The 26,726-nt window shown below is 39.3% G+C and overlaps 1 protein-coding gene and 1 long non-coding RNA gene across 2 annotated transcripts in view; one reads left to right on the forward strand and one right to left on the reverse strand.

The window, feature by feature from the left end:
• The window catches only part of Ttc29 (tetratricopeptide repeat domain 29), a 111,611-nt gene that overhangs the window by 47,026 nt on the left and 37,859 nt on the right, over positions 1-26,726 (forward strand). The window contains exons 8-9 of the mRNA XM_090356872.1: positions 16,812-16,903; positions 24,200-24,323. Of these exons, the coding sequence (XP_090212998.1) occupies positions 16,812-16,903; positions 24,200-24,323 (216 nt within the window). The remainder of the gene's footprint in view (positions 1-16,811; positions 16,904-24,199; positions 24,324-26,726) is intronic.
• LOC150047456 (uncharacterized) lies at positions 866-26,341 on the reverse strand. The gene is made up of 3 exons (XR_016539438.1): positions 26,111-26,341; positions 7,903-8,047; positions 866-930 (listed from the first exon to the last, which is right to left on the reverse strand). It is a non-coding gene; the product is annotated as an uncharacterized LOC150047456 (long non-coding RNA).

Here is a 26,726-nt window from a genome sequence, read left to right on the forward strand (position 1 = left end):
AGTTATTAATTAAACATCTACTTATTAAAGAAAAATGGAAATTATTGGATAAATCAGGTTTTCACAAGTATATAGAATATAGATTAAACCTTAGAATCTAATATTAATGATTTTTTTCAAAGTAACCAAAATAGGTTACTTTTATTGAGCACTAATTATTCTGAATAATCTTTAAAGTCAATATTGAAGTTCAATTAATTGCCTGTTCTACAGATGCATTTGAGAATAATGTTCGGTGCTAGGGATTGAACCCAGAGACTTATGCATGCCAGACAAATGCTCTGACACTGAGCTATACTTCCAGCCCCTATCTGGATAAATTTGAAGATGTTAAATCACACACACACACACACACACACACACACACACACACACCTGTACTCCCTGTACGGGGAATGCTGAAACAGGAAGATTTCAAGTTTGGGGCTAGCCTTTGGCTGCATTATAAAATCTAGTCTTACCTTAGGTACATAGCAAACGCCTATCAGAGATCAAAATAATACAAATAAACCAAAAATCAAACCAAAAAGGGGGCAGAAAAAACCAATTCAGTTTCAGTTTTTGTTCATTGTCTTAGATGAAGTATATGGAGCTTGGCTAAATTTACAGTGACGTATGATCCTTACTCTCTTCCTGTCGCACATGTCTCATCCCATAAGCATCTCCTGGCTCTCCCAGGTATGGGGTCTCCTCCTCTTCCCCAACCCCCAGATTACCGTGTGCTAACAGCTGTGCCATCGCCTCTAGGTCTGTCACACAATTAGTCTTGTGATGAACTATGCAGGCTGCTTTATTGCTCCAGAGAACATTTTCATATGTTAGGCCTTGAACTTTAAGGAGTGTACATACATTATGATCCATATGCTCCTTACTGTTCAGTGGCGTTGATGTCTCAGAGAGGCCAATTTTCAAGTTCTTGAAGTTCATGTTCTTTGGAAAGAATGGAATAAAAACTCTTACCCATCTATTCATTTGCTTTCAGTGTTAATACCAGAAATGGGTGTACTATTTCTTAAAATGTGGATGACTGGAAACAAAAAAAAATTCGGCCATCTTGTAAAAAGATACCGCAGCAGCAGTTTATGAATGAGTGAAATCATGAAGTTTTGATTTAAGTGGTAAAATGAAATGTAGTGTTTCTAGCACCTAGGAAACATAGAACTTTGTTTTGTTTGAAGGAGGTTTGCAATTTTCTTTATTGACTTGGGAATTACTTATCTCAGACTTGATCTAAAGGATATATCTAGGAACACATGCAAAAGCAGGTATAATATTATTTGTGTAATAACTATTAATTAACATGCAGAGATAACTGTTATGAGCCACATAAATATAAAACCACAGCATACAGGCTAAAACATTAATTGTATATCCAAGGAAATGGAACACAGACAATAGAAGTTACACAATAAATATTTTATAACAATAAAAGTGTTATTGATACACTAAGCAAAAAAAATCAGGTTCAAGACACTATACATTATGATCCTACTTATATATGTATATATGCATTATATGCATATGCATATAATGCATATATATTCTAGCAATATCAGAATGGTTTTAGTGATAATGTATGGAGGTTGAAATAATAAATGACTTTAATTTCTATTATGGGGTGGAGGGCAATGAGCTTCATATCTTCCAAGTTCTTCTACAATTCATATATATTGATTTTTGCATCTGGAAAGGGAAAAACTATTGAAAAGTAAACTATTCCTTCTTTCCATTCTGTTAAAATTAGCAAGGATTCCTTTGATGTTTTCAGTAGGTTTTACATAGATGACTCATAGTAAAAATTCCTACCCTATGATTGATCATAGCAGTTACTCATTTCAACAGCTGTCTCAACCTAAAACATTAAAGAAAATTATTAAGTGTTTAACCAGTAATAAAAGAATTTAAGTATGATTTCTGGGGAAGTAGTTCTGCTGGGGAAGAAGCTGAGGAGAGGAAAAAGCCAAGGCTTGGAATAAGAGCCTCCCTCTGCTTCCCAAACCAGCAGGTTTGGAGGCATGTCTTGAGCAAGTGTCTGTAACGATATGGCTATTGCCAATGGTGGATGGGTGGGTGGCAGTAGACTGATTTGCAGCTCGTGGTCTGGTCTCATCGCAAACCTTCCAGATCAATTTTCAGTGACCATTCTCTCTGTGCTACTTAATAACAATTTACTGGCACAAACAACATTTTGTTATTCTTGTCCAGTAGACATGATTGTTGAATGACAATGATTTTGAAAGGAAAGAAAGAAAGAAAGAAAGAAAAAAGGAAAGAAAGAGAAAGAAAGAAATCCCCTTTCTACTGCTTGGCCAGCTGAGTTTGGGAATTTGGGGAAATAGTAAGAAAAGACGGAGAATGTCATGGCACCATGCCTGTGAGCCTAGTGACTCAAGAGGCTGAGAGCTGAGGACCATGAGTTGAAGCCAGCAGCCTGGGCAGAAAAGTCCACGAGACCTTTTTTTTCTGTTTTAATTGTTGGGGTAATGTATAGAGGGGTTACAGTTACATTTGTCAGGTAGTAGGTGCATTACTTCTCACACACTGATACACCTTCTCATGTTTCCATGAGACTTTTATCTCCCATTAATCACCAAAAAGCTGGAAGTGGAGATGTCTTAAGTGGTAGAGCCCCAGAGTGAAAATGCCAAGCAAGCGTGTGTGTCCCTGAGTTCAAGCCCTATTACCTATTCAAAAGAAAAGAAATAAGGCAGAGAAAGTAGAAGTTACAAGTGGTTCTGGGCTAGGAATGCTACCACTTCACGGAGTTGAAAAGGAAGATCTTTGAGCAACTCTCACTTCCTATTTCTCTCCATCAGTATGGAAAATAGGAACCATGAGTCTGTTATGATTTAACCGCACTGCTGAATTTGCTTCTAGATGCTTTTCTGGTGATAAACTGGGTGCACGTCAGAGTGAGTAACTTCTAAAAAGAAGAAGTAATATAAATCCTTTTCAAAAGCAGTATAGTCAGCGTGTTATTCCTCCCATCCCTGGAAGTCTCTTCTGCTTGTGGCACACATTTGCTATCTATTAACAGCTCTTAGGGCAAAGGAAAGATGCATTTGAAAAGTGTTATTTGTTAGATTTTTTTTAGTTTGCAAAGCTGGCAGCAGAAGATATTTAGAATTTTCAGTAAAAAGAAAGAGAAGAGGGTCAAGTCCTTTCCATAAACCATAATTTCCTTGGTAAACAGCTGAACTACTCTCACAGAACTATGACTTGAGCTTGGGTCCTGGAGTTACACCTGGGTCCTGCTGTCTAATCCTTGGGCCTTGAGGAAGTCAGTGAGTCACTCTTACACCAAGATTTCCTCACCTGCAGCATGAGGACCAGGCGAGTGCCTAACTCCAAGTGAGGGTGAAGATTAAATGAATTAATATTTAGAGAGTGCTCAGCTTTGTGTCTGGGATAAATGCTAGCCAGTAATTCTAGTACAGTAGAAGTGTAATTTGTTAGGTTAACATGAGGATTATGCCATTCCTGCAGCAACTACAGAAAATTCTCCAAAACTACACTTTGTTAAAATGCAGATGTTATTAGTATAGCACGTTGATGACAATTCCAATGGAATAGTAAAGAGATAATGGTTTATTGGTCTTTATTATTGTGCTGCCAATGATTTAACTATACATTTTTCCTAAATTTAATTAAACATATTCATTTTCCCTATGAGCTTATATTAGCTTACAGCAGAGTGAAGGTTTATTATGTGCATTTTGTATGTTTATAATATCATAGATATTAAAAATAAACATTTTCCTCTTCAAATATGATGTAAATAAACATAAATATCTGTCACAGGGTTTCAAAGCTAAAATTACCTTTTAATTGTTTATTGGTAAGAGATGATTGGGGAATGGAAAAGTGCCACCTAATTATCATTACAATCTTCAAAACTGGTTCTAACATACCATGAAGACCATCAAGTCTGGAATCAGACTTCCCTGGTTCTACTTATGGTTCTGATACAAAACTCTTCGGCCTTTCATAAGTCAGCAAATGTCATTCAATCTTCCCAATGACATTGGTTTGTGACACCCTTGCTAAATTCTTGTCATGTTGATACCAGAAGAGGTCATACACAAAGGACCCAGAGATCTGACCTGGATGGTGCGGCTATTAGCAGTTTCTGGGCATAGAGGAGGAGAAGGGGCCTTTGAAATTGGCTGGGGTTCAGTGTCTCTGATGACTCTCTACTGTCTGGCCTTGGCCCAGTGGTTTCATCTCTGTGCACCTCACCCTCCCACCTTGAAGAGATATTATCAGCAGTAACACCTGCTGGTCAGTTCTGAGAAGGCCTGATGGTCTGTGCTGGCTGAAGAATACAGATGCAGCCAGTGCAGAGTTCTGGAACACTCTCTGCCCCATTTTCAGTATGTGGGATATGCCAATAATAAAGTGGGCAAATGTCCTTGTCCTCATAGGGGAAAGATAAGCAGCAAGCAAAGGAAGGACTAGGCTTGTGGGTGCTTTGGGGCGTGTGTTCCAGGTGGAGGGAAGAACTGGTTCAAAACCTGCCTGGGGAGGGGGCTGTGAGGAGCAAAAAAAAGAGAGAAAGACAAAGAGAGAGAGAAGAGCAACTGAGGACTGAGTCAGAGAGGTAAAGAAAGGCACAAAGGAACTTGTACTCATTTTAAGACAGTGATTTTTTTTCTGATGTAAAACTTGTTCACTGCAGGTGAAGGAATGACATAAAAACACTCCATGTTGGCTATTATTAACTATATAATTAAGCAATATGATTTTTTAAAAGTCAGGAGGCAGTAGGCAAAGGCCTGACCAGGAAGCATGAGATGCAGAGCTAGGGCATCAGAGAGCGTGTGTGGTGAGTGAGGATGATTCTGACAATGGAGGCAGGTCAGCACGCTGAGAGTGAAGATCAAGGTCAACACAGTCACCCTCGGGGTGACTCAGTAGCGACCTTGAGAATACCAGCTCCTCACTCCATTGAACTCAGTTCAAATCCTCCCTCCATTACCAGTTCACTGTGTATCTCAGAGTAAATCATTCAACATCGCTGCATCTTATTTCTCTCATTTACACATTGGGTGCGTTAGTACTCAGAGTAAGAGCCCCCAGAGTGGTTAAACACACGATAAATAGGAACTGTACTTGTAGAGTTTGCCCAGGAATTGGTAATGCCTGCCATCGGCTTGTGACGAACACCAAGCCACAGAACTGGGGCTGTGGGGCCCGGGTTCCAGGACTGGATTTCTTGCCCAGGCGTACCTGTGGCAGTGTGGCAGATCTTCTGGCTCTTCCTGAGTAGAAAGTGAGCTGGGCACTAAGACAGAGTCAAACAAGACATGCAAAATGGCAAGTAGATAAATCCACAGCGTGGGGCACTTGTCTCAAAGGGCAGAGCCAAAGCCCAATGACATTAATAAATATTAAAATTCATCTTACGATCCAGGCAACCTGTTAGGTTCTCACCTGGATAGGCCACAGAAATTATCCCAGGCACCGAGACAGCTCGGAGTCACTAAATAAGAGACTGAGCTGGAGGAGGATGGGGGCCAAGGAAGGAGAAAAACTGGAAAAGTGATTCCCGAAGTGAACACTAAGATTCCTTCCAGACTCTATAATTCTCAGCTCAGTATTGATAAGCAGTTTGAAAATGCCAAATACAGTGGTAATTCCAGTTTGTTCTGTGAAACCAAAAGCTTGCTATAAGAATGCAATCTGTGATTTGTTTTGTCATTTTATGTGCGGTTGGTATGGGATTCCAGAACTGATCAGAGGCATTGGTTTACAAAGAATAAAATAAATCACACTTCTAAATAAACCACTAAAGAGTGTTAAATTGATTTAAGCGATTTGGAGATTATTAATATTTAAAACTGCTCTGTCCTATGCTTCTTTATGGCTACCTATAGCAATAATAACTCGCATTTCATTCCACTATTCTTCATCTTATAATATTACACAGTAAACTGTGTATAAGTGTTATTTTTTGTATTGGGAGGGAAGTGTCAGAGCTCTGCCACTTATTTATGTTTAGATATCTTGAGTTTTATTCAGTCAATAAAAGTACACCCACTTCATGCTTTTTCGCTTCCTTTGCATAGGTTGAAGGGAATGAAGTGCAGGGTTTGGTTGATTATTATTCCTATTATTGCAATTATTACAGAAAAATTTGTCTCCCCTTTCTATTCTTCTGCAACAAATTGGATTTTAAACAGCCTCTATTTCAGCTTTAGTGCCGATCTTCAGAAATGGTTGAGTTTTGTCATCTTGCATTTTTGGCTTATCTGAAAATATTCTTTAAAATGGTACAAGTGATTTTTAGACTTTTTTTTGACTGCATAGGGTGGGGAGGGGTGGGGATCCACAGGCAAGAATGTGAATGGAATTCAGATGATGTTTCCTCAGTGGGAAGGCTTGGGCCCCATGCCGGAGAGTCATCCAGGGAGCACAACGTCAGCCAGGTAGATGAGTGCTAAAAGCAACTCAGACCCCTGGCTCACAGCACCAGCATTCAAAGGCACTTCTAAACTGTTGGCATTGTATTTGTACTTACCCAGCCTGGTCCAGGACACGTTCATTTTCTCTTCCACCTTGGCCTGCCTTTGTCTTTCTTTGTACTTCAGCAACCTCCCTCTTCCTTGACAAGTCGCTTCTATCCCCTGATTTGTCTGTGCAGTCCTTCGGCCCCCTGACTCACGGAGGGAGTCTCCAGACAAGGAGCTGGGCTGTCTTCCCTTGCTTCTGCAGCAGCCACGTCTGCCACCCGCCTGTCACTACTCAGCACTCTGCACCACACTGGCTTGTTTGGTCAATAACCATTTATTTGTTGCTGGAATGCTAGCAGCCATTACATCTGACCTCCCTGTTTCATCAATTATGGATAGATTACTGGATGTGAACATCTGCAGAAGCTTGCTTGCTGAACTCCCCTCCTGGCTGGGATTAGATAAAGTATGAAACTGTTGTTTATTGTCAGGCCAAAACTCTACTGGGGAGCAGAGGGAATTGCAAGAGAGGTAGAGGCCCGACAGAAGTAGCAAAAAAATCATCTGCCACCTCCCCTAAGAATCCAGCCATTTATTATTTACACTTATTATGAGTTGTTATAGCCTCCTACTTGATAAAAGCTCTTGGCAGCATCCCACTGCCACTCACTGTCACTTCTGTCATGATAGAACTAAGAGCTGGTTTTCCTGTCCCTTCTATCTGTGTGAAAACATCACATGAAGCTTCCCTTTTGTGGAAGCATCTAGATCGTGCCTTTTCTACCGTTTTCACTTCGTGACCCACTACAAAAGCATGACACTACAGATCTAAACCAGGAGTCACCACAGCCACCAAAATATCACATTGTACAGACAGACAACCTATGCACAAAATGCTTTCCATACTTTTGGGCATTTCAGAGAATGGGAAATCAGAAAGGTCTTCAATGAGAAAGAAATTCAGTAAGAGAGACTATGTATAGGTAGTGGCTTCATTTTAGAGAGAGAAAGACAAATCTCCTCATGGTAAATGGATCAGTACTTATTAAAAACTCCAAGATAGAATATGAAACATTCCAGCACCTTCCCTGTGAGCCAGAGGTCATCTCACTGGATATGGACAAGGGGAGGGAGGTGAGTATACAGATTCTAGGTTTAAGAGATGTTGTCACCATGCTGGTTATTTCCACAGCATAACAATTGCCCTCTGTTTTTTACCTATGGAGAGAGGAAATGTAATTTTCTCACATTATTTGACACTAAAAAATGAAAGAGGGAAATGATTTGTGTTTCCATGAAAAGGGTGGAATCATTCCTACACTGGCATGCCTCTGCTCATGTACTTTCAGGTTCTGATCCTCCTGTTTCTTTAGCATGACCACTGGGGCAATCACAGCAAACCTTATTATTTGTTTGAGCCGATGACTAGACCACATAAGCACATGTTTACCTTGAGAGTTCTTGTGAAATTCATTTACGTCCTCCTCTGGGAGTCTGGCTTGTTTGCTGATACTTAAAAGTCTCCAGGACTGATTGCGAATCAAAATGTTCACACGCTTTACATTCTGTGTAGCTATCCAGTGTTATCTGTTGTCCTTTATTGAGATATAAGGCAAGTCAATATGTACAGAAGTTTACTATAGCAGCAAAATATGCCTCTACAGATACCCCACTACCAACTCCTTACAAGACCTCTACCATATCCTTCAACAGCCGTCAGTATTCACATAAGGGAGTAAGCAGACATGATACCTAACCTTGGGGCCCTTACCATCTAATTAGAGGGGTAGGGGAGAGAGATGATTAAGTAGGTTTATGTGGCAGGGTATTAAGAATTAGAGTAGAAAAGAGATGAGTGAGGACAAGCCTTGGAAGTGGCAGAGATGAGACAAAACAGTGTGAACAGCTGACAATGTCTACACGTTCAAGGGTCCAGAAACAGAGGGGACCCAAGGTCATTCCAATGGTGAATCCTCCTTATGGCTGGCACAAGACAGGCCAAGGGTCCAGCATGTTCTAGCAGGTTACAGAGGACAAAATGAATGACAACTTGCATCCAGCCACACAGGATCTGACTGGCACCACTTTCAATTTGGTTTGCCACCACTGTCTTCCGTGACTCTAAGTAACAGCGAATGTAGTCATAGGTACAGCAGTAGGATTGTTCACTTGGTAACTTGACCAAATGGAGTGTGAGATTTATTAGTTAAAGCAACACCCCACAAAACAATTCCCTTCCTACTGGCGCCGGGATTTGCCCACAGTCTACTGACCCAAATTGATCAGCCCACAGCACTCGCTGCTCATCCCTAAACACAGAGAGAGAAAGTCTGGAGTTCTTGCTCTGCCACTTTAGCAACAGGCAGTGGTTTTATCTCTCAGTACTTCAACAGTTTTATTCCTTAGGTTCAAGGAAGAGGCTCAGATTATATCACATAAGGGGAGATGGCTGTAATTGCACCATAATCACCTGCTTTCCCAGGAGTGGGCCTCACCAGCCTCCGGGGACCCAGACGTCTCCAGGGGCCGTTTGATTATTACCCTCAGCAGATGCAGTCAGTACATTCGCCCTGTTGTCCATGTCTTGCCTACTGTCCTCATATCTGTTATATTTGAACACCTCACTTCCGCAACCATCTGAATTTCCTAGGAGGCCATGATTGAGCTAACTCATCACTCTAATCTTCCCACAGAACAGAACTTGTTATATCAGGGCCAGATTGCTGGGCCGTTCATAAATTCACTACCCTTTTTGGTCAAGGGCCTCAAAGCCAAATATAAAACTAAACCTCCAAAGAATTTCCTTGCCAAGAGGTTAAGAGCAGGGAAATTTTTCTAGTGAGAAACTAAAAATATAACTCACACTATGATTGGCTGCCCACTATAAATATTTCCATGCTTCCCTGGGTACCAGAGGCTCACACTTGTAATCCTAGCTATTCAGGAGGCTGAGGAAAGTCTATAAGACTCTTATCTCCAATTAACTATCAGAATATCAGAAGTGGAGCTGTGGTTCAGAGTGATAGAGTGCTAGCCTTGAGCAAAAAAGCTCAGGGACAATGCCCAGGCCCTGAGTTCAAGACCATGTCCAACAAATAATGATAATAAATATTTCCATGCTTTCTGAATTTTAGTGTGGAAGGGAGCAATTAAGAATTTAGGGCATATTTATTTAAAATAGGAAAGGGAAAGGGGGAAACAAGATGATTGGGAGGAGGTTGGGGAGGGAAATGGGGACAAAAACGTGAGAAGGGGTATCAATGTGTGAGAAGTAATGCACCTACTACCTGGCGAATGTAACTGTAACCCCTTTATACAATTAGACCAACAATAAAAAAATTTAAAAAAAAGAAAAAAATTAGGATAAAAATGCTTTAAAATGCAATGACCAATTTTAGAAATGAAAGTATGGAGTAATACATTCCAATCAAGAAAGTCTTATCCACCATGTGTAGAGTTGTATGTCATTGTCATTATTTTGAGATTTGAGCTATATCTATGTATTGAATATTGGAGTTATTTGTTGATTTTGTGTTTATATGTGCTTGCTGGTACTGAGGCTTGAACTCAAGGCCTGAATGCTGTCCCTAAGCCATCCCTCAAGGTCAACACTCTACCACTTGAGCCACAGCTCTACTTTGGGTTTTCTGTTGGTCACTTAGAGATAAGCTCACTTGGCCTTTCCTGTCCTTGAACCATGAGATCCTCAGATCTCAGCCTCCTGAGTAGCTAGGATTATAGGTATGAGCCACTGCTCCCAGCAATTTAGTTTCCTGAGTTATATTTCTCTCCTTACAGTGATATAAGTGATATGATATAAGTCCATTTTTTTCAGTCATGGGGCTTGAATTCTGGGCCTAGGCACTGTCCCTGAGCTCTTCAGCTCAAGGCTCCTGCCCTACCCCTTGAGCCACCGTGCCACTTCCAGTTTTCTAGTGGTTAATTGGAGAGGAGAATCTCATGGTCTTTAGTGCCCAGGCTGGCTTTGAACTGTTATCCTCAGATCTCAGCCTCCTGAGCAGCTAGGATTACAGGTGTGAGCTACAGCACCTGGTGGTAGGCACATTTTTTTTAAAAAGCATTTCTTTTAAGAATATGCAATACAGCTCAGATGAGAAGAAAATGGGAAAATAAAAATTATTTTATTGCCAAGTGCTGGTGGCTCACATCTGTAATAGCTACTAAGGAGGCTGAGATCTGAAGTCCCCAATTTGCAGTCAGCTCAGGCAGAAAAGTCCATGCAGGCCTTATATCCAATCAACCAACAGGAAACTAGAAAGTGATGTCATAGCTCAGAGTAACAGAGCACTTGAGTAGAAAAGCTCAGGGACAGTGCCCATGCCCTGAGCTCCAGCCCCATGATTGACCAAAAAATAATTCTACTCCTGAGATGATTCATTTTGTTCCATACAAAAAGTGTAAAGAAAAATATAAATGGATAAGGATTTTTCTAAGTCAAGACAAAATATTCAAAAAACTAAGCATATTTTAAATTATCAAGTAAATCAAAGTAGATTATGATTTCCTAAAATTCAAGGCATATTTGGGAAAGGAGAATCCTAGGCCATTTGACCCAAATATACCATATTTGGGTCATATAAGTAACCAGGAGACTTGACCGAGGCCCCATGCTGAGGTATGACAGAGGAAAAACTAGCATTCATGTTTTGTGAACACATAGCTCTTTCTTTTCTAAGCTTATTTTTCATTCTCTGTCAATGATTGTATATGGAGTTTCTATTCAACATGTCCATTTATGAGTACGGTGCATGTTGATCAATGTTACCCCTTCCATTCTCCGCCCCCCACTCAGCCCCTTTGTGGCCCCAAACTGCAGCCTCTTCTCTACATGTTGGGCAATGTCAGCAGTCCACTCGAAGCAGATGGTCTGAGTGGTGAGTGTGAGATTTCCAGGACACACTCCAATGGGTAAAGTAGACTGCCTTCAGCTTAAGGTGCTTTCACCAAGATGCAAAAATAATAGTTTTCTCTTTTTATCAAGTTTACAAGAGGCACACTCATATTTCCTCTGAGTTCATTCAAGGTCCCATATCTGCACGCACAAAAAAAATCACTGCATACATTGTGTGTTTGAATTCTTTCCTTTTTAGAAAGAAGACAAGGGTTGTCTTGGGGTTATGAGAGCGTTTTTGTGTACCTCTGTTTTCCTCATCTTTTCCCAATGCCTATTGCTGATGTGAGTAAAATTCTCCCAAATGCTCATGCTGCCCGCCCAGCCTCATCCAGCCCTCAGCCTGTTAACTACAGTCCTTGTCAAAAATCATTAGCCACTGATTTCTTTAACTAATGTTGTGGTTGATTGTCTGACTCTTGTTAAGAAACTGTAAATGAGGCAGAAATACCCTCTCTGCTCACCAACTGTGAAAAGACTGAGGGGACTGGATTGCCAGAAATCAGAATAAATGTACTTCCAATAAGATTTGACAATGATTTCAAGCACAAGATGGCAAACTGGATGTTTTAAAATTATTTCTACATTCCCTATTGCACACATTTACATCTGAATTGATAGCATTTTTACCCCCTCCAGGTAAAGGACTACATTGAAAGTGATGCAGAACTTTTGTTATTAAACAGCCTGATCTGGTATTTGAGCTGGGGGTTTGTGGCAAAATGTTAGCTGGACATCTTTTTATAGTAGTCAAAGAAAGAAGAGGTTTTTTTTTTTAAATGTTCCCTAACCAATAATAACTTCTTATTTAGAAACAAATCTGTTGGATACCATTTATTCTTTTATGGATGGTTTTTTGATCCAGGTGGGCTTCTTTAGACTCTTCTGATAGTAGAAATAAAGTGTTTGAAGATAGCTAAGCTGTTGGGGTTTCCTTCCTGCTTGTTTCAGAGCATCCTACATGGCTGTAAGTGTGGGGGGCTGGGTACAGACAGCAGCCATGCTTCAGGTTTAGAACTGTGACATGGAGATGGACAGATTTATCTTGTTGCCCTACAAAATATCTTCTTGGCTAGCAGGTGGACGTTACAGATCTTGCCTCAACTTAACCCATAGTTTTCTCGCGTTGTTCTCCAGTGATTGAGTGGCGCTGTCTCCCCAGGGAAGAGTTTCCAATCAGGAGAATTGTTCAAGCGAAGGCTAGATCAGAGTTTCTCAATAGTGGTGTTGCTCACATTGGGGACTTGATAATTCCTTCTCAGGGGGGGTGGTATAAATTGTCGGAGTACTATCTTCCTCAGCCTTAACCCACTAAGTGCCAGTCATGTCCATCACCACTGCCATTCTAACAACCTGAAGTGTCACCAGATATACGTCGGCAGGGTCAAAACAACTCCCACATAAGAACTGATAGGTTACATAACGTGAGGGAAAACTAAGTCGTTGCTTCAGCCAGATCCTTACCAAGCAAGTATATTTAAATACCGCATCCTATTAAAGCCCTGTAACATCCTCCTCACATAAGCTTTGTTATTATCCATTTTCCATCAGGGCAAATAGGCTCAGGGAGATTCATCTATGATATTTGGATATCCAGAAGGGTATTTGGTTAATTATCAAATGAGGCCTTGCCCACCCATGATCCCTGACCTCGTGTGGGAGTCAGGACTGACTCAGATATTGAATCCAGCTAAGAAAGAAAGCAATGGGGGAAGGGTAACAGGAAAAGGAATATATAGAGAAAAATAGGCCTCAGATAGGAAGCAAAGAAGGATTCAAATTCATAATATAATTCTCCGTTCAAAGAGGCGAGATTCAAGAAAGTCATTCATAGAATCAATCTGTGAATTGTCTTTACATCGAAACAACGGTGGTTAAAGCCATTTAAACGTGGAGTGGCTGACCTGATCTGCCTGTGTGTTTCAGAGCTGCGCAGTAGGAATAGAAAAGTAACTCTTCTCCATTCTGTAGACAGACAATATTTGAAAACTTGGGATAATGGGAAATAAGACAGCTCACCGGACCATCCTTGAATGTGACCAAACATACTCAGCTTCCCAGGAAGTACCAAGATAAACTGTTATTTTCTTTTTTAATTCTGCAGAGGCCTAGGTTTTGTGTATGCTGAAGAAATAAGATAGACATGGTCCATCTATCTTTCCTTCTCAACAATAAGCAAATGTTTTCTTTATAATTACAATTTGAAAGCTTGTTCCTTAGAGCAAATTTTTCAGTTGAATCTTGTTACTTCTGTGCATCCTGATAAACTCTTCTTTGCTTTGTACTAGCCTCATCTCTCATCGCCCTCCCCCAACCTTTCTCTTTAAAATGTATTGAATTTTCCTTTTCCCATGGACCCCTCCCAGTTATATTTCTTTTTAAACTTACGAGTTTTTAATCTGCTTATTTATTTTCTTACCGATTGACCCCCCCTTGTCCAGTTGCAATGTTGGTTATGTAGGGCAGGGAATCTTGTAGGTTCTAGGACCAAGAGCATGGCCTATCCTCTGAAGACACTCAACACCTATGTAATGAGGGACATAAATATTCTACACCTTTGGACTCCACTTTTATAGTCCTTTTAATGACTGTAAGTTTTATTCTTTTAGGGAGTAATGCACTTAGAAGTAGAGACACAATTTTATATCTAGCTGTCACACCTAATAGAATGGACTAGAAGAGTTCCTTGCAGGATACACTGGTTCTGAAGTTTGAGCAATATGAAGAGAATAATGACAGAAGGCAATGATAATAGCATAAGTCAACTGTCGAGGTGCATCTTTCTCCTGAATGTACAGAAATAGAGGAAAAGAAGAGATTTTACCACATGGTCCCTCGTGTGACCATTTCCTGTCCTAGTCCATTTTTCATTTTCTGCTTAGAAAAAGAAAACAAGGGAGCGTGATAGAGAGGGAAGGAGGGAAGGGGGAAGGAAAGAAGGAAAGAAAGGAGTAAGAGAAGGGAAGGACAGAGGAAACAGCAAGCTAGATTATTTAAAATCCAGTACCTGATAAATAGATCTCATCAAAGGTCAGATTTCAAGACAAGGCTGATCTTCTTTCAAAGCTTTGCTCCCAAACCACCCTGCCATGCACCATCTAAATTGTTTATTTGCTCAATTATATAAGATACCAAAAAAGGGGGGGCTTTCTCTTTTTGAAGCTGAAATTTCTCTGGCAGAGCTAGTGATCCCTGAGTCACTCACATCAGAGTATGAATGTGTTTAACCCACTTCCCACTGCTTGCTTTCTGTCTCTTAGCGGGGGGGTGGGGGTGGGAGGGTGGAGGGGGGCTTTCCCTGGGGAACTGCTACTGCCCAGGCTAACTGTGTACCTCAAGGACAGGGGACAAAAGACGCCAATCTTTCAGCAGGTTTATCAAGGTAGACTTTTCATCCCAGAAAAAGAGCCAAACTATTTCTCTCTCTCTCTCTCTCTCTCTCTCTCTCTCTCTCTCTCTCTCTCTCTCTCTCTCTCTCTCTCTCTCTCTCTCTCTCTCTCTCTCTCTCTCTCTCTCTCCTTTTCTAAGCAGGAAATAAAAAATGAACTGGGACAGGAAAGGGTCACACGAGGGACCATGCAGTATTAATCTGTGTACATGGCCCTTTCTTAATCCTTCGAGTCCACATATGATAAAATAGCATGAATCATACACATAGATACAAGGACGCAGACAGAGAACTGCTGCACTCTGAGAAAGACTGAGGGGTTATGCCATTGCCAGCTTCCTGGATGTGATACTGTGGTGCAATCACGTAGGAAGTCATCACAGCAGAAGCCGGGAGACGTGTGCACGGGCTCTCTCCTCATTATTTCCTGTGACTTTCCTTTAATTGTCTTTAAAACAAATGAGCTGGAACAATGTTGTCTTCAAGTGACCAGCTGTACTGTTGAAGAGTTTTCCATCCAATATGGCAAAGTTAAGTGTGTCATGATAATCATCAAAGCGATTTAAAGTAAGTTTGTGAGTGGAAGCTTTAGGGCCACAATTGCTGGAACTGAGAGTTTTCTTTGCTTTTTGTGTGTTTGGGTTTTTGTCTAAAATGAAGGACACATAGGAGAGGAAATGCATTGGGATTAGAAAAAGACAGAAGGAGAGATAAATGCCAGTCTACTATCTTTTAATTGGTTCTACATAGCTAGTGGCTTACAGCGTGCTTAGATGGGCTTATTAAATTATGATACCTCCCCTTGTGCAAAACCTTTTGAAGTTTAGTAAATAAAAAACAAAACAAGTTGGAGAGGCAATGAGCATTTAAATTTCTGCTTGACTGACTCTACAATGTAAATACACATGGTAGAGACAATTATTATTTGCGCATTAAAATGGATTGCATGTTTTCAAATACAAAATGGTCAAAGTTTTTTAACATTGCAGAATTAGTAGGAATGAGATCATGGGTTTACTATATACCCATGGATAAATTTTAAAAAACACACGAAAAAGAATTGTTATGAGATATCACATTGACCTCCCTGAAATTATTCTCTACATATTAACTTTAGAGAAGTAAAGTGGATTATCAGTCTTTCCCTAATACATAGCCTTCCAGGCTATCTAAGCAGGCATAGTTAGTACACAGGGCTCGTCTGAGCCCCTGACCCTACTAGCTCTCCTTGAATGCTGCCATCAAATGACTTCCAGAAATTCCTTCTTAGAAGATATGCAGAAAGGATTTTCATAGATGTCTTCGGAGATTTCCTGTGTCCTCATGTGTGTAATAGGTTGGGTCAAGTCAAGATAAAGGAAGAAAGAAAAGGGATTTTGTTTTATGGATATTTTTCCCTTGTGGCCATTGCAAGGGGGGGGGGGAATAGAAAAGAGGAAAATTATACCGTGCAGAGGATGTCAGTATTAAATTGAATTAAAATCATATATTTGGCTGTAGCAGCTGTAATCTTGTGATTATTGAAGACAATGTTGGTAATCAAGTAAATTGGGAAGGAATATTTTTAGTGTTCATCATGTACATATACTCATGTGAGCTATGCATCTCATAAAATGATAGATTTAGATATGCCTGTCACTTAAATTCATGCTCTTCAAATCGCTATTTATAGAAAGAAAAGTGATATGTAAACTAGCATCACAGAATATATAATCTGCCTTATATTACCTTAGATAATAGTCTCATCTTTTAAAGTAATGTTGGAAAACCATTCAATTATTTATTCACACCTAAGTTTTATACATTGGCAGATTTGGGATGGTGCAAGAGAATCATTACTTTTGCCAAAGTAAGACCTCCCTGTCAACACCCAAAGAGAATGCCATGGAACACATTATAGATAAAAATAACCTGAGCCAACATGAATTTTTAATCAATAAAAAAACATTTTATGGAGACATTAAAAACAACTGTTAATCTTAGTCTTCTCTGTTATGAAATGAACCATCAGTGGATTGGGACAGGCTCTATGTTCAATATGCATTTCTCTCCCTGATAGGACCTGAACAATTTCAGCCAAATCTCCATAGAACAGGACGATGATCTCAGCCTGGGCAAAGCATATGAGGCAATAGCCAGGGTCCTGCAGTGGTAAGTTGCTGCACCTCTTTCTTGCTGTCACTGTGAATTCACTCAGCCATGAAACACTTAAATTGTTTGAGGTCTGTCGCTTTCCATTACCGCTTGCTTAAATTTTAAGCAGTGTCCTTCTTAAGTGACCCTTTCATCATAAGTTATTTTAAAACAAGGTTTTATTTTTAAAGACGCACCCTCAAACTCCTCTTTACTCTAGTCTTCTTTTGTATTATTTTCATCCTTCTTCTTCTTTTTTTTTTGGTCAGTTTAGCAATGACCTTGAATGCAAGAGGGAAGGGGAGAAATCAGGTCACAGCTCCCAGGTCAGGAAAGCTGAGAACACACAGAGCACTGCCTTGTATGCTTCAGTGGCTCTGGCTGCCATAACCTTTCCAGAACTCTACTCTGAGGAAACTTTCCATTTGTTTCAACCAGGATCATCCATTAAGACATCTCTCCTTTGAGCATGTCTGGATGCACAGTTAGATGCAAAAAAAAATCCAATCTTCCCAATTTCATTTAAAATAGAAGATGATCAAAATGCATGTGAACAACTTCTGGTGTCTAGTGGCTGGTTGAAAAATAAATGACTTCCCCTTAGCTCTTATTTTGTAGTTATTAATATGTCCCTTTGCAGCATTCATTGTGTAGTACTGTCTTAAGCCAAGACAGGATAACAATAAGCTGTTCAAGATAAGGGCTTGGAACTTTCTTAATAAGGACCCAGAAACACAACAAATCAAAGAAAGTCTGGATAAGTGGGACTGCATTAAACTGCAAGGCTTCTGTATGGCAAAGGACATAGCTAGCAAACTAACTAGAAAGCCTACAGAGTGTAAGAAGATCTTCACTAACCATACAATAGACAAAGGCCTCATATCTAAAATACATCAAGAGCTAAAAAAATTGAATCACTCCAAAACTAATCTCCAAAGAAACAACCATCCCATTAAAAGACAGGCCAAAGACTTAAAGAAAGTCTTCTCTGAAGAAGAAAAAAGAATGGCCTATAGACACATGAAGAAATGCTTGACATCTCTGGCCATAAAAGAAATGCAAATCAAAACAACTCTAAGATTCCACCTCATTCCATTTACAATGGCCAGGATCAAGAAATATAATAACAACAGATGCTGGAGGGGATGTGGCCAGGAGGGATCACTACTGCACTGTTGGTGGGAGTGCAAACTCATTCAACCACTATGGAAAGCAGTGTGGCAGTTCCTCAAAAGACTAAATATAGAACTCCCCTATGACCCAGCAATTCCACTACTTGGCATTTACCCAATCATCCAGAAACAAGGACATACTAAATCCACTAAATGATGTTCATTGCAGTACTATTTACCATAGCAAAGATATGGAACCAACCCAAATGTCCCTCAGTTGATGAGTGGATCAACAAGATGTGGTGTTTATGCAATGGAATTCTACGCTGCTGTCAGAAAGAACAACATTGCCCTATTTGTAAGGAAATGGAAAGACTTAGAAAAAAATCATATTAGGTGAAGTAAGCCAGACTCAAAGGAGCATAGGCTCAATGGTTTCCCTCATTTGTCATAATCCTAGCAGGGATTTACAATAGAGCAAAACCTAGATACATTAGGCCATATAGTATGACGCTAAATGAAAGGACCTTCAGGATATAGAAACAAAAGCCATATAATGAGTGATTGTTGTCCTTAATGTACTATATTATCTCTCATCTCTTTTGCTGTCTTGGTTATCTCATATTGTTATAGTACTTTACCTTGTTATCTGATATATTGTATATATGTTTATTTGGTTATTTGAAATCGGATAGGGAAGGGGGAAAACAAGATGAGGGGAGGGGAAGGGGAAGGGAAATGGGAACCAAGACATGAGAAAGGGTATCAATGTATGTGAAGTAATGCACCTTCTATCTGGTGAATATAATGTAACCATTCTATTCATTACAATAAAAATATATGAAAAAAGATAAGGGCTTGGGTTGTCATGTTTCTTTAGATCCAGAATATGACTTTCTAGTAGCAGTAATATGGAGTCAAGTTCAAATTTCTTTCCATTTGGGCTTCATTGTAGACACATAGAAGGTGGTGTTTTCAAGGCAAAATTGTTATTGTTTAAGTGTCTAGTGAGTTGAAAGTGGATTAAAGGACTACCACTGCTAAATAAGACTCACTGGTTACTGTACTAATACTGATGAAATGGAAGGCTCCTAAGAAAGATGAAATATAATACAGTCATTGCTGGGTAAATGGTTTGGGAAGACAAATATAGAGATATAGATAAAGAGATACAGCTATTTCCTTCAGAAAGTAAAGGCGAGTCACAGCTAAGAAAAGCAAGCAACAAGCAAGTGTTATAGTCCCTTCAAAGATGGTGCAGTTCTTAGAACAGGCCAACTCCAAAATGCAGTGCTAGACTTGAAAGCAGAGGTTGGTAAGTATTGAGGTTCATGTCTATTTCGAGCAAATCAGCTCTGTACTCTTTGGTGTAGCTGATTTTGATTATTCAGTTATGATTATTAAAAAACTCTGATGTTATTACTGCCCCAAGTTAGTAGAAAATGACTGTATTCCACATTGTGTTTTGGATGATAAAGCTGGGCTCAGCAGTATTCTTTTAATACCTGTGCAAGATAGTTCAAGAGCAGGATCTACTCACTGGCAAATATTTCAAAACCAAAAGTTCTATAGTAGTAGAAAACACCTACCAGGCTATGAGAGATGATTTATTGAACAGAGTCTATAAAATAATCAAATCCTTGGATATGAACTTTGTGCTCATGTTTAGAAAATGCAGCTTCATGGGCTTGACATTCTTCAATAAACATCTGTCATCTGTCAACACACACACACACACACACACACACACACACACACACACACACACACGCATGTGTTATCTCTTTCATAGTCCTAAACTGCTCTCAGGTTACTAGCGAGTGCAAATAAAAATAAATAAATAGATAAAACAGAAAATCCACCATGGCCCAAATAGATGAAATTACAGTAGTGGAAGGTAAAAAAATAAATCAGGTTGTATATGAAGCTTAGCATCACCTTTAAATCTCTTTTTCCTAACCCGAGCAATTGTACCAGTTTACTAATGGTAGCCCTGTCTCTATGAACATATTTTATCTCCTTAAAGGAAATGGAGGAGAATAGCCATGTCTAGCATAAGTGTGTCGAGGGCCAGCAGCTGAGTGTGCATGAGAGGTGAATTTGCTCTAAGGCTGGAACTTCTAAATTGGTTATGAGAATTTATACTGCGCCCTCAATTGAAAAACACACCCCCTTCTCTCCAGATTGAGGAGTTGGTCATGTGGAGTTGCCCATTGGTGGATGCTAGATGTAGAGCCTGTGTTAGTCACTAAGGAACAAGTTATGCTGTTTATCTTATTGGCCTGAATAACATTAACTGCACAGAGTTTAAATATCATAAAAGAAAAATCAGTATTTACAGTGTCTTTCCCATCCTTACTTGGAATACAAGTGGGGGGAAAAAGGAAATAATGTTTCAAAATTGCTTTATATCACTACTATTAAAAAAAACACAGTTATACTTCAAGAAACAGAGAAAAAGTGAATTGAAAACCTACCAAGTAAATATTATTCCCATAGAAACAATCCAAGTACAGAAGTGAAAGCTTCAATTTTCTTACACACACACACACACACACACACACACACACACACACTCATGTATATTTTCATTTACTGAAGTAACTCATTTGCTGAAATGCCATGACTCCTCAACTCAACCAGGACACCTACTTGAGAAAATCCAAATGCCACCAAAAAAGAAAAATGTATTCAAGACACAGCGGCCTCCAGTAGACCCTCCTCTGGGTTTATTCCATACCAACTATAAATTTTCTTGTAAACTCAAGTTAAATTATTTCCTAGAGAACTTTCCACAGTGGAGATCTTTAAATCAATCAGTACAAAGTTTCACGGGTGAAAATTACCTCTCTGTTATAGCTGAAAATTAATTTCCACTTGCTTGAGAGCAGTGACATGCCCTAGTAATTTTACATAGATTCTTTAAAATGGAACATCTAGGTTTCGATGCAAAATTTCTGGGGGGAAAATGACCCCCAAACTACATGAAAACATCCCTATTAATTCCTGAAATGAAGAACGGCTTTTTTTACATTTTTCTCTTGTCACCCATCCCATTTGCCTGATGACTTTCATCTGTGGCCCACAAACTTAGTGGGACAATCAACCAACCCCTGGGTGACTGTTTCATATCTGCCCTATTTGATTTCTTCTCTCTGAGTAAATGATTAAGTTTTCATGCATTGGTTCAACCAAAATCTATGTTCACTCAAGCAAATCCTTTATTGATTACTTCTAGGGCAAACAGTAGGCCAAGTGTGATATACATAATTGGACAGTTGTCAAGGGACCTGGTGCTAACAGTTCCTGGTCCCCAGTCGAAAACTCAAATCACCTTGATACACAAATATTCTGCACTGTTCCATTCTCATTCTTTGGACCGAGGAGTCCTTTTCCTCGGAATATATGTTTTTAACTCTCTAAGGTCTGGTTGAATGAATTTAATGATTATACCAATATAATATGCTGTTCCAGCTGCACCTGTGCACTGCATATAGAAAGGCAGAAATTGATATTGGTCTAACATTTTAACCTTGGCCTCGAACTTGCACAAATAAATCAGTTGTCTCTCTGTAGGAAAATATTTGATTTTTCTCCTCTTCTGAGGGAAGACTTGCTTCTATATCCTTCTTTGGTTGACCAACATTCCTTGTTTATATTTCAATTCCTGTATGGATGACTCTGCTGGCTACAGGGCTACACATTCACTGACTTCAATAATTTTTATAGAAAGATTACTGTGGCATCGTTTTACAGCAATTTAAAATAATTTGAGATATCTGGGAGTTCTTTTGTTCCTTTGGGAAAATTTTAATAAGCTCAATCCCTAGCAATAACTACATCATGTTTTAGTTGTTGTTCATTGAATTCTTTTGGCATTTTTGTGGTTGTTCTTTTTATATGTTTCGATTTAACTATTCTTCATAGGCCACACTTAATCTAGAATATGCTTCATCCCAAAATATGCCAGCATTTAAGATCATAAATATAACCCTTCAGTAAGCACATTTTAGCTAAATTACAAAAAACATTGAATATTCCCCACAGTTTGAAATAAGATGTAGAGTCTCCATCTTTTTACCTTTTTTCTTGAATATTAAAGTCTAAGAAAGAGCTTAAAAGTTAACATCACTTTGATAAAATACCTTTATATTTTATTTTATTCACTTATGATTATATTTATTAACTTTTATTTTTATTTATGCTCATTTTATTAATATTATAAACTCTTGATTTCTTTCACCATATTGTAGTTGTCCCACAAGACAAATATTTTAAATAAATTAAGTAGTGAACCCTCATTACATGTTGCCCTGTGCTTACGTTTAAAGATTTCCTCAAATAATATCTGATTTTCCTAGGAAATTGCCTATGCCTAACTATGGAAAATTAGGCATTATTTTGGTTTACAGAAATGAGTGCCAGATTTTATAAACAGCTGTGTATAACTTTGAGGAAATGTGAAATTCCAGTTTCTTTCTGATATGTAGAGCAACCATTAGCATTAAGAAAGGAAGCAAAAACTATCTTTAATAGCACCTGATACTCAAATAATCAACAAATACAGGATCAAAGAACTTTATGCAAGTCAACGCCCGGAATTGTGCAGCTACATGTTTCGGACAAGCTCCTGTGGAAATGTTTTCTGACTATATCTACTGTTAAACTCTTTTGAATAGTGTCAATGTATTTTTTGAGAGGTAGATTTGGGTTTCTGAAATAGCCCGAAGAATTCATAGTCACATTTAAAAAGAGAAAATAATGAAAGAATTTTATGGACAGAATTCACTAGAGGAGTTCCCTCCGAATGCCGTGAGCCTATCCCTCAATATGTCATATTGGAAGACAACCACAGGGAGAGAATTCTGGGAAATCAGTTCTAAAATGTAGATCTAAACTATAGGAGAAATCTAGACCAGAAATAGATTTCCCAAGCATTGGCACCTAGCAGTTAGATCACGCCATAAAAGTGTCTGAGACTTCCCATTGGCTGGAGGAATGAGCAAGGCCCTGGCAGAGCTCTGGAAAGAGCCACCTTTGAATGTGCAGAGACATCATGGCCAGTGACTGATCTGGAGAGATGTGGGGAAATGGAGATTAGAGGCAGGCTGAGAGTATTGGAGACAGGAGAGGAGAAAACGCTTGGAGAAGAGGGGGATACTTAGGAGCAGTGACTCCAACTCTATGATCTGAAAACCCAGGAGAAGAGAGAGGAAGAAGAAAGAAGCCATCTGTGAATTGATGAGCACTCTAGCTGTGTTAGATTGTCCAGCCTTCAAGGATATCACCCTTGCACGGCTCACAATTTTTTGCACTTGATATTAATGCTTGGAAATCCTTGTGCTCACGAGATGGACCTTCACTAATTCATCAGATTCCTCTGAACTGCCTTGTGACGCTGTATGTGCCCTCAAATACTAAGCTGGGAAACAGTGAAATCAACGTCAAAGCACCACATAGGATTAACAGTTTGTCTCATCACCAAGTCAGCCGAGAGAGTCTTCCGGTTCCCAGACATAGTCTCAGACACTCGGATATTTTAGGGTATTTGCTAACTCCACAAATTTTCTTGATGTTATTGAAATCACGCTAGCCATAAATTCCATGCCTGAGGGTCTCACAGGTTACCTTCATACTCAGCTCTCGTGGGTACAAATAATTCCCTTCTCAAATTTTCATAAATTTGTATATAAATCCCTAGTACATATCAAGCACTTTGCTAGAACTTAGATGTCTTTGAAACATTTTGCCCAGATTGAGAACAACTCGTAAGTGAGAGGTTAGTGAGTGATCAGGGCTGAGGAAACCCTGGCAGAATAAACCAGCATTCATTTTTTATAAAGGTTTATGTGCGCATGACCATTATCTAATTTCAAGACCTATACAGTACCCTTTCTCATTTTAAAGTCATTTCTGAGCACCCCCTCCACCACTCCCCCTCACTGCCCCAACCTCCGGGAGAGACTATTTCCTATCTTCATGGATTCACTTCTACGACTTGGTATGTTTTCGAATTTCATCCATGTTTCAATATGTACTAGTACTTCTTTTCATGCCTGCACTTAATATCCCATTGTATGACCGCACTGTATTCTGTGGACCCTGGATTGTCTACAGCAGAGAGGATGACAAAGACCCTCTTTTCTCTGTGATATTAAATGTGATGATGGCTTCTCATGGTTTCCTATCTTATTCCTTGTAGCAAAGGAGAGACGACAGAAGCAATTAAATACTTGGAAAAAGTTGTGAAAATTGCTAGGAACAATTTCCTAAGTCTGGACATCGTGAGAGCAAGTACTATGCTTGGTGACATTTATAACAAAAAGGTGAGTATTGGTGTTTCTTATTTTTGGAGAAAATTTGCCGAGTTTTAAAGTCTGTTCTCATTTGATCCTTGCCTCCCCTATGTCTGTGCTGTTGAACAGTCAGGATTCAGAGTCCTGAGTACACAAGACAAGGACTACAAAAAGAACTGCCTCCTGTAGTCCCCTCTTCCTCCTCTTGTAATCCTTCATGCTGCGCGAGGCACAGCCCTACCAGCCACCAACCTCAATGTATGTGTGTACAAACCTAACCTTCTCTTTCTTGCTCCAGATTCTTGTTTTATTTAGCCATCTGTGACAGTGCTCAATCCTTGAGGAGACACAACAACCCCAAAGTGGTTCTGTGGGACACTTGAGAACTCTGACAGCATCCAGGTACACTGGTTGTTGTGAGCTTGTGAGTTCTTTTCTCCCCACTCTGTCCTTTGCCCCTCCTAGAATCTCTTTGAAAGATCATATGAAAGAGGCTCGTTCCTCTAGTTATAATTGCTGTTGTGACTGTGAACAGGATCCATTGTTTTCTTAGAGCAATAATATTCAATTGTACGTATACAATTGATTTCATTAAGACATTGAGTATGTAGATACCCCAACCCAATATTGCATTCAATATTTATGCAGTAGTAGTAGTAGTAATTATTGGTGTTATTATTATTAGGTTAGCATCATTCAAATTTTAAAAGCTACTGGTGCATTATCAGTATTATTTGAGTATTATTTGGGAGGTAAAAAGTAGATTCATTAAATTAAAGTGAGAGTTCTTTTTACCTTCTTGTATTTTTGAGATGGTGAAAATCTTAACACCAATCTGAATTTCTTTCAAGTTTCTAAAAAGCCATTTCCTAAGAAAACATTGAATAAATGATTTCATATGTCTACTTTTCAATGACTTGCAGGTATTTCCTAATTGATTAAATACCTCTATTCCAGTTACGTAGCTAGCTTAATTTCATAAAGTGCTTATACCGTGTGTGTGTGTGTGTGTGTGTGTGTGTGTGTGACTAAGAACAAAAGTACCAAACTTTTCCAAAAAGAAAGCTGTATCAGTCATACATGGTAAACATGCCCATTATCCCAATACAGTTAAGAGTGCAAAGACTTCCTAGACTATCTGGTAAGATTATATTTCAAAAGTAAAATGAGCCAGGTGCTAGTGGCCCTTGCCCATAAGGAGGATCACAGTTCAAAGTCAGCCTGGGCAGAAAAGTCCCTAAGACTCTAATCTCCAATTAACTACCGTCGGGGGGGGGGGTGGGGGGGTGGAGGGAATGAGAGAGGGAGAGAGGGAAAGATGGAGGGAGGGAAGGAGAGAGAGAGAAAAGGAGAGGGAGGGAGGGAGAGAGAGAGAATTAGTAATGGAGTTATGGCTCAGTTATTAGAGTACTAGCCTTGAGCAAAAAGGCTCAGGAGAGTCTCCAAGCCCTGAGCTCAGTCCCCCAAGACCAGCACCAAAAGTAAATTGGAAGCTACAGCAAAGCAAAGAGGAACTATCTTAGGTTTTATCCACCTAAATTTGAGCTATAGATTTAACCACTAATAAATGAGATGAGCCCTTAGGCAAGTTAATACTTAGATCCCGAGTTTCTACATCTCTCAGTTGTCCATACAAGGCCCTTAAAAACTTGGTACAAATTAAGTTTTAAGTAAACATCAGTATGTTTCCTCATACAAACATCCCAGTATAGATTGAATATGAACATGCGACAACTCCGAGCTTCTTAGTAGGTCAGGCCTGACTCTCCCATCCCCAACCTGAGACTCATAATCCACTAGCTAGTTAACGTACTCACTTAGTACAAGCTGAACTCATCAATATTTCCTCAAATTCAATTCTTCTTCCGGAGATCACCATATCTTTGCCCTTTAGAAGATTTCTCATTTCTTAATCATATAATTAAAAGAATCATAATTCCAATACTAAAATAATGAGAATGAGGGACAGGAAATGATTTATCCTTACTACTGAGAAAAAGCCCATTCATTCTGAGGTTGCTCTTCAGATTGAGTGATAGACATAAAGACTGATGGGTAAATCAGGATGCTGTGTGAAATTCTGTGACAGTGCAACAAACAGCTAGGGCATTGTTTCGTGTCTATGATGTCACTGGGATCTTACCTTAGAATTATCTCGCATGCCTGTCATTAAAAGACCATTGTCTTCTTCCTGTAAAATATATTTATGACATTTAAACTCACAGCATCTCTCAAACCCAGATTTAAGATTGTGAGGACTGATTTTTTAAAGTCTTTTGAATTTTATTAGAACAGAGATGGCTTCGTAGCAGGAATTAACTGGAAGATTGCAAGATGTTTTTAAACAATTTAAATAATAAATTCTTTAAGAATTAAAACTTCAAAACAGTAAGTATAAAGAAAATACTTGCATGTGAGAATTCACAATAGAGT

Source organism: Megascapheus bottae, chromosome 23, assembly GCF_031878675.1.
Source record: "Megascapheus bottae isolate mThoBot1 chromosome 23, mThoBot2.hap1, whole genome shotgun sequence".
NCBI lineage: Eukaryota > Metazoa > Chordata > Mammalia > Rodentia > Geomyidae > Megascapheus > Megascapheus bottae.